General features: G+C 36.5%; 2 protein-coding genes across 4 annotated transcripts; both read right to left on the bottom strand.

Moving 5' to 3' along the window:
• Positions 1-2,327: 2,327 nt before the first annotated feature.
• On the bottom strand, positions 2,328-5,240 carry LOC105033306 (probable pinoresinol-lariciresinol reductase 3). Of its 2 annotated transcripts, none has more exons than XM_010908045.4 (5): positions 4,971-5,240; positions 4,632-4,766; positions 3,586-3,766; positions 3,122-3,325; positions 2,328-2,630 (listed from the first exon to the last, which is right to left on the bottom strand). In XM_010908045.4, the coding sequence occupies exons 1-5, from the start codon at positions 5,163-5,165 to the stop codon at positions 2,467-2,469; spliced, it is 879 nt and encodes a 292-aa protein (XP_010906347.1). In that variant the 5' UTR covers positions 5,166-5,240; the 3' UTR covers positions 2,328-2,466. The 2 variants fall into 2 exon arrangements, with proteins under 2 accessions (XP_010906347.1, XP_010906346.1); XM_010908044.4 differs by having other exon boundaries at positions 3,529-3,766; positions 4,971-5,238.
• Positions 5,241-8,330: 3,090 nt separating this feature from the next.
• On the bottom strand, positions 8,331-13,295 carry LOC105033307 (pheophytinase, chloroplastic). Of its 2 annotated transcripts, none has more exons than XM_010908046.4 (7): positions 13,071-13,295; positions 12,880-12,972; positions 11,800-11,938; positions 11,174-11,344; positions 9,691-9,934; positions 8,984-9,075; positions 8,331-8,807 (listed from the first exon to the last, which is right to left on the bottom strand). In XM_010908046.4, the coding sequence occupies exons 1-7, from the start codon at positions 13,159-13,161 to the stop codon at positions 8,534-8,536; spliced, it is 1,104 nt and encodes a 367-aa protein (XP_010906348.1). In that variant the 5' UTR covers positions 13,162-13,295; the 3' UTR covers positions 8,331-8,533. The 2 variants fall into 2 exon arrangements, with proteins under 2 accessions (XP_010906348.1, XP_010906349.1); XM_010908047.4 differs by having other exon boundaries at positions 12,880-12,968; positions 13,071-13,238.
• Positions 13,296-17,511: the final 4,216 nt, after the last annotated feature.

Raw genomic sequence — 17,511 nt, 5'->3', positions numbered from 1 at the left:
TATATGGGGGTGATCATGAGTGGAGTAAGCTTTTCACGCCATCCAACTGTCACTTATCAGCTTATGCCATTAATATGGATGGCTCCCCATGTGCCATAAGATAATACTGCTAGGCACAATTCACAAGAATATAATAGGAGACAAAATATGTCTGACAATTTATGTTCTCCCATGGCTTCTACCACCCACTATATATAAAGGTAAATAGAAGAATCCAGAAGGTACGTCTTCTCTCCCTGTCGTAAACACTCTTTCCCACTTGTTGCGCATAAATCTGATTTGAGTGTCGGAGGATCCCTGTCGGAGCCATCTTCGGTGGAGTTTTTCTTGGAGGTCCCGGTCGCCTTCGGCCATAGACAAATTTTTGCGTCAATAAAAGGGCATTTGTTGGAGAAGGGAGGGTGGCTGAATGGGTTGTCCACTGATGTTGATGTATTCACATTTTATTCTCCTTATTTTTCCTTCGTGAAATCATTTTTTTGGAGATTTTTTCAAAAAATAAATCAAGTTTGTCGTAGAAAAAAAATTAAAGCAATTCAATTCTTTCCAGGATTTTGCGGGATAAGATCAGTGTATTATTGAATTAGCAAGAAGCTTGATGTTAAATCTGATCCTTTCTAATCTCCATCTTGATAGCAAAAACTGTTCCCATTCTCACACTGGCGCCCGCCCGTGCTTTGAAATGTCTTCGAATAAAGCTCATCGGAGAGGAGAGAATTGGACATGTAGCTCAGTTCGGGAATTCGATTAACTCTCAAAGATGGTAAAATAGCAACCTCAACCATGGGACGCGGACACAAGGCATTTGGGCGAGACGAGAAGCGAGATCACGTCATAGATTTGGATTTGTCAAAAGAGTCGATTCCCGCCCTTGCTATAGTCGGCATCTGATCATTTTGATTGAGAATATGGCTACCTGTGTGTCGTAATTTTGATGTATTCAAACTAACAAGTGAGATGGATGATAGATTCCAACACCACCTCAGAAGAGAGAGGTTCTGCCACCAAAGCATGATGCCCCAAAAGTTCACTGCTCATTCCACTACACTACATTGCATGTATTTGTCAAGATAAATCGTTTTCGTTCTCATGGTATACAATTATGTTGAACTTTCCTGTTTTCTTGTTTCGCTTCTCGGGTTCCTGTTGTTCATGCATATCCTTTAGCGATAACTTAGCATGATATTGTCACTCTTTCTTTATGCTCAAAGTACCAATATCTTTATCGAAATTATAAGGCAATTAGTCTTGTTATCTTTTGCAATAGAAACTAAATGTTAGCGCTGAATTCTTACAGGTTATTGCAGGGGTGCCCGCTCCATCCATACAATTGTTTTGGTTTTGTGAAGATGGAGATTACAATTTAATGCACATGGATGTCTTAATTGTACAATTTGGCAACTCTTTAAGTTTCTGGAGTACCAGTATCAGTTTTAATGAAGTTATATTTTTTGAAAAAATAAAATCATTAGTCAGTTGGGCAAACATGTTGGTGGCCAGTTGTTTCTGTGGATAACCTGAAGGTTTTTGTTGACTTCCAAAGCATTATCTCAACCAGTTGGCCAAAAATGTTGGTGGAAAGTCGTTTCTGTTGATAATGTAAAACCTACTTTGTGTTTGGAAACATTATCTGGATGATTAGCTTTTGTTTATTTTATCTTTTTTCCTTACTAAAATAATTTTAATAATAATGTCAAACCAGTTGCATTATTGTGGCCATTGAGGATCATTTTTAGTTTTGGGTTTTCCTTAACATTTTTAGGATCTCAGATCAGCATTTTATGCAACACAAATTTTGGAGGCATTGCCCCTTTGGTCTGTTGAAAGTACCAATTGTTCAACAAATTAATGTAGTAATTATTTATCATCTTTTGTGACAGAAGTTGATAATATATACTTACTAATGTTATTGCAACATCAAGTCACTGCCTGAAGAGACTCCCCCTCCCTCATGTCCTTGGTGGACTGCCAATATCCTGTCTCACCTGCCAACCTCGGTTGAATCACAATGGAGGGAGCTTATCTGGGCTGGAAGGAAAGTCTCGAGATGGCAGCAGCTCTAATTGGAATAATGTTGCAGTTATCCCTGAAGATTCTTCAGATAGCTTGAAATCAAGCACTACCACAGGTGGCCAAGAACATGTTACCAGTGGACGGCCTTGATATTGAACTTCAAGAAGCATACAAAGTTCATGGGACATATGTATCCAGTTCCGGTAGTTGTTGGGGAAAGGATACTTATGGTTATTGGTAAATCCTATCTTAGAAAGAGGGATCTCAAAAATAAAATCTTATCTCAGCAACAGAAATAATTATACATAGTTCCATAAAGCAAAGAATGTAACATAAAATTGAGAAAAATGGTGTCTTCATGGTAAAATACAGTAAGTATGGTAAAATACAGTACATTAAGAGATAAGAAAGAGTGAAATCACCAGAACAATTCAAACTTTGATTAGAGGTTTCTCACAAGAGAGAATCCAAATACTCACTCACAGTGGTGTATTTCACATGTGGATATAGTTTGCATCCATCCAAGCCAGATGAGTCAATGCTGAAGTATGTGTGATCACCCTTTATGAAAGCAGAATAAATAAAAATGAAATGCCTGTTGCTTGGGAATGGTGTCTCTGCAATTTAAAACAGTTGTATTACTATACAACAAAACAGCAAAACATGTCTTATTAGAAGAAAAAAGAATAATCAAATCATTTATAAATATGAGTTGACATTTTACAGTCTTGCAGTCTACTACTATTAGAGGTTTCTTGAAGATTAACAACTGAGCATGATCTATTTTATAAGTAGGAGCAAAAGAAATAATGAAATCATCTATAAAGATAAGTCCGCATGCTGCGAGCTTGCAGAGAAGTTATATTGTAAGTATTCTTGCACATCAGTGTATCATTTATAATTTGTTTTATATAAATATACAATTTGCTCTTGTGGATAATTTTAAATTTAACAATCCTCAGTGCTTTATTTTATGAGATTAACAGAAACAAGTAATAGACTAAAACTTTTGCTTCCATATTTCTATTAACAAATGTCAATAAGAAGATGTTACATACTCATCAAAACCATTGGCCATATGCAACAAGTTACCATGTTTTTAACATACCCTGAATGATTCTAAGGAGTTGCTCCTCTGGTACATAAACCTTCTCAAGCATCTTTCCGATTTTCATCTCCCACATTTCAACCAATTCATTCATCGAATAGACATTACCTGGGGGTCTCAAATATAATACCGTATCTAGTGTCCTTGGGTCATCTATGGTGCAGATTGTGAAGGTGGCAACATCAATATCCATTATTGAGACAGCTGCACACAACATTGCCACTAAAAGTATTAATATAAATAGGGTAACCAATCACAATAACACAATTCATGGAAAAGAAATATAAATGAAAGCCACTAATGCTCCAAGAATGCAAATACAACTATAAGAGTTTATGCAAAATAGAAAAACTCTATTTTATGGCTATTAAAAGTAATATTAAGCATTAAGATTTTTGTCAAGTGACCTTTAACATTTCCATCACCAAAGATCGTTATTTTATCTCTTGGAGGAGCATTGAGACCTGGTTGCACAAGTGAAGGAAGCAAGTATCTCATCAGGAGATTGCAAGAAATGTAGGTGTAAGGAATGCCTTCATTCTCTATACAACGTCGAATTTCAGTTTTCATCTCATAATGGCCATGGTCCATGCCAAGGATTTGAACTTTATCAGGATCAGCTCCAAATTCAGATGGAACAAACCTCTGCAGCCATTTGGAGCAATTTCAATAATCAAGACACAATAAGTTGCAGGACAATGTTTGCACGCTATTTCTCTTGACAAAAAATCCACTTTGTGAAGCTGTTTCATTAACCAATCATAGGAGGTAAACAAGTGTGGGGAATTACAATCAGAGTGGTGATCTAAAGTTTTAAAGCAGAAAAAAAGCTTTTAAGCAATTAATATCATGATACAATAAGCATTACCAATAAATTAGTTGTGTAAGCTCATGTTTGTTGTTGCTGCAAGAGCATAATTGTTTACTCTGCTCCTCCTTCCATCAAGCAATTTATATAAACAAAAAGGAGAATATCATATATGCACAGCATAAGTAACTTATATGTTAATCAATGAAGCCATAGCTATACCAGAAAAGCCTTGTGAGAAATAACTGTGTTCAGATATATAAGCCCCGAACTGACTTTCACACTAATCCAAGGTCATGTCCTTGTCCATAAGCGAGCATGTTCTTACACCTGCCTGTTTTATGTTTTTATCGAATTATTGCAAAATCCAGCACCCCCTCCTCCCCTCACCCCAAAAAAATAGTAAGTCTATTGCATTTCTTGTTCCCAAAGATGTTGTATAGAAGCAATCAATTCACATTCGGAGATTTTCATTGACACAATGAACAAGTTTTGTTGATCAAATTCATGCTCTGTGCTGGATACTTCCATCATGAGTTTTACTTTAGAGGTTTGTTAACAAAGAAACATATTCAGTCGGTTCAGAAAGGCCTCAAGACTGACCAAAGAGTTGCAAGAGCCAGACGAAGATAAATTTTCTCAACAGACAAAAGCCAGAAGATAAATTTTCTCAACAGACAAACAAATTGCAAAATTTTTCACCTTGATGCATCCTGCCTCTTTTATAGCTTGAATGAGAAGCTTTTGATTGAGTGTTTGGTTTGATGGCACTGCACATATTACAACATCTACTTGCTTTACAGCTTCAAGAAGACTTTGAAAGTCTTGTAAAGAACCCTAGATCAATTAAACATATTAACAAATAAGCAAAATAAGGATCCTAAGTCATAACTAACACGAAATCAACCTTATATATAGGAAAAAAAGCTAATTTTTATGTCTCCTCCGGACTAAGAAGGTTTTCTTCCAGTGAGATATGTTAGCCATCAACATGAGCCCATGTTCTTGGATGGCAGACAGAGGGACAGAGAGAGAGAGGACCTTGAGGATATTGACGCCGTCGGCGGAGAAGGAGCGGAGGAGGAGAGACTTTTGGGGGTCGGAGAAGGCGGGCTCCCGAACGAGGGCGAAAGTGGAGTGCCCCGCCGCAAGGCTGGCCCTCACCAGGTTCCGCCCTAGAGTCCCCGTCGCCCCGATCACCAGGATCCGGCTCTTGCTTCCCGTCTCCATCGCCATGGCCGTCGTTCGAAAAGCTCCCAAGTCTCAGAGTATCCCCAAGAAACTCCTAACGCTAACCCAACCCAACCCAACCCAAATCAAAATTAATTAAATATGGGTTAGAGTGGTGTTGGGCTGGGCTAGTTGGGGTTGAACAAGATAGCTCAACTTGTATAAGCAATTTAACATTGGAAAAAAGTTTTGGATGTTTTTCTTAGATTAGATACTGAGGTGGTTGGGATTTCATTTGAATGCACTTACACAACCATAAAACCTAAAATATATTTTAAATTTTATATGTTTTCATGTGAACATAAATATGAATTCATTTATTTATGTACCAGATTTAGTAGTGTTGAATAGGGTATTGGACTGAATTGTTAGGGTCGGTTGTTGCATATAGGCTCAACTTTAATTCAACCCTATCTGGAGTTGGAATGAGATTTTCTAGTGCAAACTCCATCCAAGTTCACAAAATCTCTATTTAATTGATTCAACAGGGATGACTAGAATCAACTTTTATGAGTTTATCAAGGCTATAAGCTAGCCATTTAACATGTAACAAATCATACTACCTCTCTAGAGCTATTTAATTTTTAAAAATTAGCATATTGATATGAACAATGCATGTTTAGTGAAAAAGAACAAATTAGTTACAATTTTAAGTAATATTAAATATATAAAGAAACATACAAAATTAAAATGAGAGATGGAGTTTGGTTGGTAATAATAATTTTGTTAGAGAGGGATCGAGAGGTAAACAAGAATTTAGATTTAGCTCTATATTTGTATAAGCTTTTTTTTTAAAAAGAAAAATTCTATATGCATTTATATTAACAAAAACTTAATTCATAATGCATAAAGAATTTTATTACATTTATTATGGAGGTGATTGAATTGGTAGAATTTCATCCTTTCCTATATTTGATTAAATAAAAAAAAAATAAAAGAGAGAAGAAAGAAGAGGTCTAATAGCTATTAGCCTGTTTATAAGTTTTGCAAGTTGAGAAATCCTGCCTAAGAACAAACCTTTTTATCCAATTTGCCACTTCAAACATTATTTATTTGAAGATCTTAAGACCTACACCACTTAATTGAACAAAACCATGAGCATTTTAAACAAGACATGTTTTCTAAGCATGAACTTGCTAACGGCTCAGAAAAAAATATAGATAGATCTGCAAATGCCTCTGAAGCTGGTCTTTTGAATTGTTCCCTAGAAGTGAGCTCAAGCTTATATTGTGCATTTATTGGTAACAACAACTGTATGTTATAGCTCACTTTTTTGGTGACTTTGATTCTTCAACCTCATTCAACCTGTATGGCTTGCTACCCGTAGATTTCTCCCAATATCTTGGTAGTTGTATCATGACATTTCATTTAATCTTTGAGAATGTTTGCTTGCATGCCACATGATGTTTCTAATTATGTTGATCCTCACATCAACAATATATTCCCGTCATCTTTTGCATATACGTATTCAAAAGAGATGAATACAATTTTTTTTTTCCTATCAAAAATTTTGAATCCTCTTAAATTGTTAGTTTATGCAAACAAACTACACGAATGTGACCTATGAATAAATTTGCTGTAACAAATGAGTGCTTCTTTTGCTTTAGACTTAACTCTTCAAGATGCGAATTAAAAGTATCCTATTATTGCATTGCTATTCTCTGGATTAATAGGAAAAAAGACATTTGTATTTAAATAGCGGTAGAGTACTATTAAGTGGTAAGAGTGGCTGCTCAAATATTAACAAAGCATCAAATTTACCATCAAGAATGTCTAATTCATAGGCAGTCAGTCTCCAGCAACTCCTAAGTAGCATGACATTTATTTATTTATTTATGATAGTAGCATTGCCTTGTCAAGCTTGAAAGAATACTCATTATTATTAATTAACATTAAACTATTAAACTTTCTTTGTTGAAAAAAAGTGAAACAAATCAATTATAATGATCAAAACTATAATAACAAATGAAAATATAAACAATAAAAAAATAACCAATATTATTTGGGTGGAAATTTACGGATAAAGGTATTAGAACAGGGTAAACAAGAGCATTATCCTATTAACATTGTCGAAGATTTAGAAGGCTATGGAAGATAAACTAAATACAAAAAACATCAAAAGAAAATAAAGAAAGAATCAGGAAACTCAAAGCCCGTGCCATTCCATGCTCCAATCTCATACCATCAATCTCTGTAGCCACCTAGACAACATGATTCTGCCACTCTAATTTTTGAGTAGAAGGTTGATGAACAAGAAGCTATTGTCGGGATGCTAGTTTAATTATTAATAATTCTGATAAGAAAGGAAATCAGCATTAGATCAATCATTTTGCTAAAAAATAATGGTGATTGGAGGAGATGGATGCTAGGTCTACAGTGATAGGGACAAGTAAGGACTAAGGTACCAATCTCTAGGGACAAGTAAGGTGCCAATCGCCAGGAGTTGCGGTTTTGGCAAGAACAAAGAATATGAAAAAAATGGCATCTATAGCATGTCAGACTAAAAGCTTGAAACTTCTTTAAATGCTCAAGAAAAAGAATGACTCCTGTAGCTAAGACGGGAACAGCAATTTGAAGAGAAAAATTGATAAATGCTGTTATAGTAGGATTGATTTTTCCTTTTTCAGTATCCTCCCACAACTTTATATATATATATTAGTTTTATATTAGGTCATTGCATCTACTTAATAAGTGGTTGGTTCTACAGAGCTAGAGCATGACTCCATTTTGAATGCATGACCATCAACCTCATGTACATGGCATTGACTGTGCTAACATATTGTAAACAACAATATCAGATGGATTGCAGATTTTCCTAGAGTTAAACCATGTTATGGACACCTATTGATCGTTTATATCTATGATATCAAATAGCCAGGCTATTTCGTCAAACTTGCCACGTCAGTAGCTCAAGCGAGAACATCCAACTCATGGTAATATGCTGATAGAGCCACCAAAGCGTAGCATCAGGTAAAATCGATCGTTTTTAGCACAAGGAAATGCTAGGAACAGAACCAAAATTGCAAGATCTACATGATCTAGCCTCCTGTAAAGTAAGAATTGCTTGGCTAGATATCAATAAGCATGTTCATAAACTATTCTAGGTGAAATTATCAGCATGCCTTCAATGCGTTGATACTTTATAAGCACATGGTAACGTGTACTGCAATATTATCTGAGAAGAAGTTGGGTGTGTATATATATATAATAAGAATCAATAGTTAATCTCAAAATTTGTTTATTTACAAAAGTTGCTATGAGTGCAACTGCTGATGTTTCAAAACATTTTCAGAGCATTTGAAGAATACTGTGACGACAATCCTCTGCATGACATAAATCAAGTAGTATGGTGGATGTGATTAAAGATGGGATCACTACAATGCCTGGAGGCTGGCTTCAATCTGCAATGAAGATAACCAATCCAGTAAAGCACTATTGACAAGCTCTGGGACCTCATCATGTGGACAATGCCCTGCCTGCAAATTGACAATGGTTGTATTTGGATAGAACTCCTTAATTCGGATTGCTTTGGCAGGCCCAACCCAAGGATCCAAATCACCCCATAATAGCAATAACGGGCATGACAGCTTGCTGAGGATGCTGTCTAGGGTGTACTTGCTCTGATTTGTCATAAATTTCGTCATCAATCTACAACAAGAATAAAATTGGGTAACCATTTTTTTTAGTTCCTTTTTAAGTAATTAAATAATTGACACAAAAAAAAAAAAAAATCATGCTTCCATTGGAATTTTTGAACATCAACATTTGCTACTCTACCAGCCTTGAATTTGAAAATTGGACTATGATATGTTTAATGTCATCACCTGTAATAAACTTCACCTGCATTGGGATCTCCCGCTGGTCTGGTTATCGATTCCACGAGATAATCATCCACATTAGATGCATCTATATATACCTGAATTATTGGACAACGTGCTCATGTGAGAGATGCCAAAAAGTGCAATGAAAAACAGATAGAAGGAGAATAATGGGGTCATAGACAACTAAATATTCAGAACCATTTTAGAAAGCCCATAATCCAATGGCCGTGGACAAACAAGGTTACAAAGAGCTGTTGAAGAACAATTTGATTTGAAACTATGGATGATAATTAAACAAGCATGACAACATGACCATAGACATGAAGAAAGATCCCTTTAACAGACACTCATTTTAGAAGGAAACATATCCTTCCAGAACAGAGAGACACAAATCTTGTGTCAAGCTCATCATCTCAGTAGGAATTTATAACCAGCTTCTTACAGTGATAAAAATTGCCGGACTCAACTAGCCACTTTTAACCTCTAGAATTAGGCACTTTTCCATTGGTCTGCTCCTGACAGAACATTACTTATCAAGGCCTGGGAAGGCCTGGGCCCTGTCAGGCACCGACCAGTAGAACGCATCGCATCCTACATTGGAAGTGACTCCAGAGACCAACTAGCACTGCATAAATTTGATATTCTGTAATTTTTGCATGCAAATTAGAATGAAAAGAATGATCCACAATTTAGTTAAAAAATCACCATACACTTTTCAAGACTTTTTCAACACGAGCAGGTTGCTTTGCTTGCCAGAATAGAAACCCAAGAACGATACGTTGGAAAACTTCCTTCAGTGGGTTGATGATGAACTTCTTTATGATTGTTTCTTCATCACTGCCATTAGATTGTCCATTCGGGTTGCCAAATTGTCCAGCAGAATTTAATAGTGCAACTCCAAGAACTAGCTGAGGTAAATATGCTGCTGTTATCAAAGCTGTAAATCCTCCGAGACTGAGAAGCAGGTGCAAATTAAAAGTCAGCTGTTCCCAAAAGTATTCTCATAATGGTCATTGATGAATAAACAGAAAGGCATGGTTAGGGATTCCAAGGGAAGAAAAAATGAAACCTCTTTTCATGTTAATAGAAAAATATAGTCATAAGAAAAAGATTGGCTGCAGGGCCATGATATTTAAAGTAATTGAAGTAAAAAAATGTTGGATATTGTGCGGTTTTCCAAATCATCATAGCTAAAGCCTTTAAAACCAGCTTCAGTGTTAAGTGTGCTCTTCAATGCATAGCAGTCTGGATCACAATTATATCCTTGGATATTGTGATCCACTAAAATAAGACCACAAATTGGTTGGGGAAAAAAAGATAATTACTAAGAAAATTTTACAATAGTTGCTTTTCATGGATTGGCAAAAATAGGTAAACTAATCCAATCAATATAGCATATAGATTGATGGAAAGCTCGGATTGAAGGACGATTGAGGGGTGGGGGGAGGGGGCAAAATGTGGTTGTGCAACTTGGGTTGTATGTAGAAGACCAGACACTAAGCTCCTTCCAATAACCAATTCATGGGCTACATGATCATAATTCCTAATGCCCCTAACTATAAAAGAAGCAAAGAGATAAGTGAACCACTGAAATAATCCTATAGTCTACTAATGGGAAATTAGATGTATCTAAAAGTTATATATGTTAAAGGAACACTAAGCCAGCAACTAAGAGATAAATCTAATGCGGGGAGGGTCTTGGACAAATATGATCAAACCAAACTAAGAGCTGAGGATCGGCTAATGCTTATGGCCAGAGAAGTGGAAATTAACTACTAAACAAAGACTGGCTGTGGAAGGTGGATGTCGTTGCATATCAAGATCTTTCAAGCATGATGAAAGAAATGTACATGGGGAAAATTGCACACATGAAGGTGAGAAAAGATTTGTTACTATAGATGTTTGAATCAGCCTCACATAAGCTATTAACCAATGCTAGAGCTCTATATAAGCTTCTGTTGGTACAATAAGGTATACTTGGCCACATCAATATACACTGAATTGGTAGCCAACGAATTATGCATTTAAAAATGTTAGGCAGTCATAGGCAATGAGCATTTTTCTGGGTGCACATGGACTACTAAACAGACTAGATAACAATATGACCCTCTTCGCTACTTAATAAGATGGAGCAAGCTGTACATATGGTCACATCAAAACTAAAAGAGAAGTGCCAGCTTAACATTACTTTACCTGTTTCCCACCAAGACTGCTGGTTCTTTTACAATCTCTTTCATGAAATCAGATACCTGGTCCCTCCATATTGTTGCATCATACTCAATGATAGCCTTCTCACTCCACCCAAACCCGAGCAAATCTATGGCATAGACCTTATACTTCTTTGCCAACTCTGGTATATTATATCTGCAAAAGGAGTAATGAAAGTATTTCACCATATTGGTCCAAACAACAATCTATAACTAACATCATGATGTGTTGAAGTAGACCAACTCAACATTTGTTATAATGTTCATTTAGGAAATTATGTGGAGATACAGTATTTTATTACCAAAAGCAAAGTCTAATATCCTTGAGTTTCTTGTTCAGCAAGATGACTTAGATTTTGTATACGTTAATAGTAGAATGTTGTTCCTACAATACTCAAAAACGTGAAAATAGAATATAGAAAAGATAGACAGAATTGTTAATCAGAAAGTAAAATCATAGCCTTTCAAGTCTAGATATAGTTAACAGAACACCATACTCATATTCTTGGATCAACAAGAAAAATGTGCTTTTGAAAATGCAAAATCAAATTCTTATTGCAGGTTATTACATGCCAGTTGTTCCAGGTAAAAAGAGGATAAGCATTAGCTTACCTCCAATGGAATGCTGAAGCACCAAATCCATGTATAAGCACAACCGGGCGCCCATGTCCTTGTTCTACATAGTGTATCTTGCGACCTTTCCATGTCCAAAAATTATAGCCTTCTGGCTTGTAAGGTAACTGGTCCATTCCTGGAAATACAAATCGAATATAAAGATAAACTCTACGGCAGAATTCTATCACCGACCAAGTTTTACTGATTGAAATTAGAAATAAAAATATCTCATGTGTATGATAAAGATTGACCATAAGATAAAACCCTTTTATGCATACAAGTCGAAATTTGCCATATAAAACTGCTACCATATGTCATTCAGTCTTTAAACATCTACCAAAAAGAATCTGAAATTGATTGAATAACCTAAAAGCAATTCTAGATACTAAAAGACATGCACAAGAATGACACCGGGGAAAAAAACAGGACTATCAGGTCATCCCCAAAATTATAACGGTTACTCTAGATTAATGCATTCCGAGTTTATTTCAATCTTAAAAAGGTTTCAACTAAAAAACTCATGAAAATATGTAGATAAAGTTACTGGCAAAAAATATATCACAATATCCCATTATTTGTAATAATCATCACAATTTCAGGAGGTAAATAATCAATAATTATAAGTCCATAGTCAATCTGTTAGCCAACTAACCCCTAACAACGCATGCAATCTGGGTCCATTAAGGAGTCCTCTTAAAAATTTGCATCGTCATGGTGGAAAAGTGCATATCTTCTACGTCATGGTGGTTGGCGACTTTTGGATACACACAGAGAATCGGAGGTTTACTTTTTTTTTTTTTTTTTGATAAAAGGAGGTTTACTTCACCTTTGTCCTTTACAAGGTGTGACAAAACTAACTGCAGCAAAGATGCTATTCCCCGTGAAAGAATCCAACATTCGCCCGGGGTGGGGGGTAGAGGTAGAGGAAAAAAATAATAAAAAAGGGGATTGTTTAATAATCTTTCTCCTTCCAGCAGACATCCTTGATGAAATTCCCCACAGAAATAATCCAAATTATTACAACATAACAACATATAAACACTAAAAATGAAAGTAAAGCTACTAAAAAAATCGGACCTTGAACCGGATCGGTGCTCAATAAAGAACCGAAGACCGAGAAGGCGATCCCTTTCGACACCAGATTTCTTCTCAGAATGCCGCATTTACTTCCTTTCCACAAAAAAGACCAAAAAAAAAATAATAATAAATCCAGTCCAATAGTAAAGAATTGAACGAAGATTCGAACCGACTGAGGATTTAAGGCCAACCATTGAGACGCCGGTCGCCGGATTTGAAGAAACCTTTGATAATGGATGGCGACGGAGCAAAGGAAGCAGACATCGAAACCCTAATGGGCATAAAAAGCTCCGAGCTTGGACGATCAGTGAAGAGAGGAGAGACGGCTCCCTTAAGGCTAGTTTCGTTTAAGCCGTGTGTGGTTGGCGGGTGTTTGGATCTGTGGCACTTTTTAAGCCAACCAGACTTGTGGAATTGAGTTGAGGAGAGAAGAGGACTGACAAATTATAACAAAGGAGATTTATGCAAGGCTCCCTTAGACAACTTAAATATTGTAATCCAAAGGTAAGATAGTTTGCAACAAAAAAAAAAAAAAAATCATGATGTGCGCTAACCACTTAGTCAACGCCGTGCATGAGACCTGACACCCTTCTCTTGCATGCCACCCACATGAGGAAGTCCAGAGACAGAGAATCAAAACATGCGACGAATTAAGAAGCAACTGCAACTACGTTGCAGACTGTTTGTGTGATGTCCAAATCGTAGCCTCATAAATAATTTAATCTCCATAGAAAGATTCATTAGCAAATTTTTTTCTGACAAATTCAACTGCAAAATCATTTTTTGGCTCCAATATAATTGTAGTTAATTTCATAAAAAAGTATAATTGTAGTCAATTTGGGATTTATTATTATTTTTTTAAATTTAGTTGGGCAGATATTGTAGCTTCGCAGAAAATTTGTAAATTATATTTTGATTGAGAATTTGGGAAAGAAAAGAAAATATTGGTAAGAAGAGAAAAGAAAAGAAAAAGAAAGAAAAAAAGTATATTTTTTTCTCTTGATCGAGAATTTCAAGAAAGAAAAGAAATCATTTCTTTACTTCTTGATTAGAAGCAAAGAAGAAAGAAAAAGAAAAAAAATATTATAATTTATTATTATTATTATTATTATTATTATTATTATTATTATTATTATTATTATTATTATTATTATTATTATTGTGGGTCTCCACTTCGGCTTCCGCTACATGCATCCTTGGCATTGGCCGAACTATGGAAGATGGGCACTGGTTAGATTATGTACATACAATAGACACAAAGGTTGTCAAACACACACCATCAAACTAGTGACGGTAGTTCTCAGTCCTCGGTCCTTACCTAGGGTTTCACCTTGGTTGTGGATGAGCTATTTTAGCTCATCCACTATCAAGCTACGGTCTCCTTCGACAGAGTTTACCTTTCTTCTAAATTGAAAAAGTTTAGATAAAGAATGATTCGTCCGCAATCGAGCCTCCCATAAAAGGAAATAACTTCTCCGAATCGATCTACACACTAAATCCAGAAAGCAATCACGACTCCGAGATGTATATGGCTCCAATTCCTCTTCTATAAATAAAGAGGCATAGAGACCCTCAAAGTAAGCTCTTGACTCCCACTTTCTCTTTCTCGTTGCTCTCCATCTCCTGACTTGAGTGTCGAAGGGTCTTCACCGGAGAATACCCTGGTGAGGACTTTTTGCATATATTCAGATAGAGCTCCAACAACAGTGTCACTTCGGCTATCCTCACCTCTGCAGTCTGACTTCAAGTGCAGAGATCAGGATCAACACTTGGTACTAGAGGAAGGGTCCCGACTAACTTCGGGGTTCTATTCTGAGAGAAGAGAGTTTGCCATAGATAGCCATGAAGACACGGAGGGATGTATCGAACATGTCGCACCACTCTAAGGGCAGGTAGGTCAACAACGCCCTATTAGAGAATGTGCCGCCACCATCGATCTAAGAGAATCCACCCGCTGCACCAATGTTCTCTCAAAATCAGTACAACAGTCTCATCTAGCAGGCATAAGCCCTTTCAGCCACAATAAGGGAGATGCAGTAGGACACCGAGCCTTATCCCATCTCAGAGAATCCACAATCGGCTAGAGAAAGATTGACAGATCGAGTTCTTCGTAGGCTAAGGGTGGAAGCCAGCCGTCTTAGCCATCCTAATAGCCTAGACCGACACAGGTGTAGACGATTGCCCACTCCAATCTTGAGAAGAGACTTGACACCGGGCTATTTTTCTCCTCGTCACCTCCCAATTTGATAGGATGATCTGAAAAAAAGGCTCTGGGAGATGCAACAACGGATCGATGCACTACAAACATCACAACGGTCGGATGTCGATCTGGATTTCAACACCGACCCACCATTCACCCAGAAGATTATGAGCGAACCCTTGCCACCCCGATTCAAGATGTCGTAGTTAGAGCCGTACGACAGAACTACTGACCTGATGGATCACTTAGAAAATTTCAAATCTCTCTTGCTTTTACAGAGAGCAACTGATGGGACCTTTTGTCGAGCTTGTCCTTCGATTCTGAGAAAGGCCGCTCGCCACTGATATTCGAGCCTGCAACCAAACACCATGGACAACTTTCATCAACTAAGTCAGATATTCGTTGCACACTTTATTAATAGTCATTGGTAGCATCGTAACTCAAACTTTCTCGTCAGCATAAAGTAGTGGAAGAACAATCCACTTCGAGATGATACCAATCGTTTCAATGCTGCAACTTTGGAAGTGCAGAACTTAGACCAATCTGTGGCAATAACCACACTAAAAACTGGACTTCTTCAAAACGACCTCCTCTTCTTGCTCAACAAAAAATATCTAAAGGGTTTCACCGAAATATTGGAGCGGACGGATATGCCCAAGTAGAGGAAGCCTAGGATCAATAAGGGGAGAACTACAATGGCGGATCACGGCCAAAAACTAAACAGGAAAAGAAGAAAGACTATCGATGCTTGCAGCATCGATGAGTTGACTAGAGGCCTCGCCGCTCTCAGACTCTACCTCAAGAAAATCGAGCTAGGTCTCCTACAGGACAATGCTAATCTAGAACCCCCCATAAAGATCTTGTTGAAAAATGTGTCCTAAAATCAATCATCTAGGTTGTAGGTGATTATACTCCATACATGTATATAAATTATAAAATGATAAATATTATTTGACAGATTCATCATAAGGAATACATCTTTCTAAATAGAACTCATATGTTAGGATGAAGTTCTTAAAGCTACTTTCAAAATGATAAAGGAGGATTTATCGTGTGGTTCTTAAATCCTGCTCGCAATCAAATGATATAATTGTTACAAGGATGATAATTATATCGAGTGTAGATCGTTGTGTGCCATATTAGTTGGTTGTTCTCTTAACCAAGACATGTGATGACATGGATATGACATACAGATAAAATGCAGGAGTACGTTTCACTGAGTGTGACCAACTTCGGAGCACTTTATTGTCAAAGATTGCTCTGATGGGATATAGGTATAAGTGTCTTCTTGATCTGAGACTACCTCAGTGACTTGTAAGCAACTCACTATATTTTGATGTTAGACTATTTGAATTTCTAATTCGATAATGAAAGATTTCTGCGTATAGTCAAGTACTTGTGAAGTCTGAGTGTAAATCATGATAGGATTGACTGCTTCAAGTAAAATTGGAGATGATGAAAAAAGAGTGAAGTAATCAAAACTAATCAGATAAATGTGATTTATTTCCAAATTTGTATTTATTCTTTAGTAAAATATGAAAATAAAGAATACATACTATAACTATCTTTTTAGGACAACAACAAAAAACTTCATATATTTAGTATTTTTTTTTTTTTTGATGAAAAGGGAGGATAAACCATCTTGTTTTTATTTGAATGAGAAGAGAGTATAGAAAATATAGAAACCATAGCGGAGATGGCTAAGTGAGGGAGCAGGGAAACCTGTAAACATTTGAAAAACCAACTGAAATACAGCACCATCAGAAAAAATTTAGAAAGCTGAACACTATAACAATTTCTGCAGAAAGTAGAACACTGAAGAATGACTTCAAGAGTAGCAAACTATAATATTTGAAAATTTATTTCTATCTTAGATTTGTTTCTGAAATTTGAAGTCTGAAAGTAATGAAATCTGATAACTGTCTTTCAAAATTCCTACAGAAACTCGGTGAGAACTCAAAAACCTGCACATCCTAATTAGTGCTATTTTTGCCGAATTTTGAGAAGAAACCGTGTCAACCCTCTATCTGAACCTATCTAGCCCTGCCTCATCTGGATTTCAACTGCTGGTTCAGTCACCTTTCTCGTTTAAAAGCACCATTTGATGTGGCACTATCCCTTGCATCGAGTTGTCCTATTGACTTGTGATGTTTCCCACTTGAAAGCTGGTTGACGTACTGTTGTTATTAGTTTCCTACGATGTCCATTCGTTTAGCAGAAAGTTAATTGCCTCTACAATTTTAATGGGGGCTCTTGCTTTCATATTAAAAATTCATTGGTTTCTTTCTATCCAAAGACTCCACATGACCATTGATACCATACAATCCCATGTTGCTCTCCTCTCTACCGCTGGAATTCTTTATCTCCATTGATTCCATAAACCTTCCATGGTACACTCCGATAATGGCATTTGTCAAGTGTTTGTAAAATGT

The sequence above is a fragment of the Elaeis guineensis genome, chromosome 13 (genome assembly GCF_000442705.2).
Source record: "Elaeis guineensis isolate ETL-2024a chromosome 13, EG11, whole genome shotgun sequence".
Lineage (NCBI taxonomy): Eukaryota > Viridiplantae > Streptophyta > Magnoliopsida > Arecales > Arecaceae > Elaeis > Elaeis guineensis.
Note: the sequence above shows the minus strand (reverse complement) of the source record. Positions and strands in the feature narration are given on the sequence as shown.

Excerpts from the sequence above, each read along its gene's own strand:
- LOC105033307 (XM_010908046.4), bottom strand. The coding sequence starts at position 13,161 with ATGCCCATTAGGGTTTCGATGTCTGCTTCCTTTGCTCCGTCGCCATCC. Across the intron at positions 12,973-13,070 it reads CGGCGACCGGCGTCTCAATG|GAAGTAAATGCGGCATTCTG; the intron begins GTTGGCCTTAAA and ends TTTTGTGGAAAG. Across the intron at positions 11,939-12,879 it reads GAGCACCGATCCGGTTCAAG|GAATGGACCAGTTACCTTAC; the intron begins GTCCGATTTTTT and ends TTGTATTTCCAG.
- LOC105033306 (XM_010908044.4), bottom strand. The coding sequence starts at position 5,165 with ATGGCGATGGAGACGGGAAGCAAGAGCCGGATCCTGGTGATCGGGGCG. Across the intron at positions 4,767-4,970 it reads ACGGCGTCAATATCCTCAAG|GGTTCTTTACAAGACTTTCA; the intron begins GTCCTCTCTCTC and ends TAATTGATCTAG. Across the intron at positions 3,767-4,631 it reads AAGAGGCAGGATGCATCAAG|AGGTTTGTTCCATCTGAATT; the intron begins GTGAAAAATTTT and ends AAATGGCTGCAG.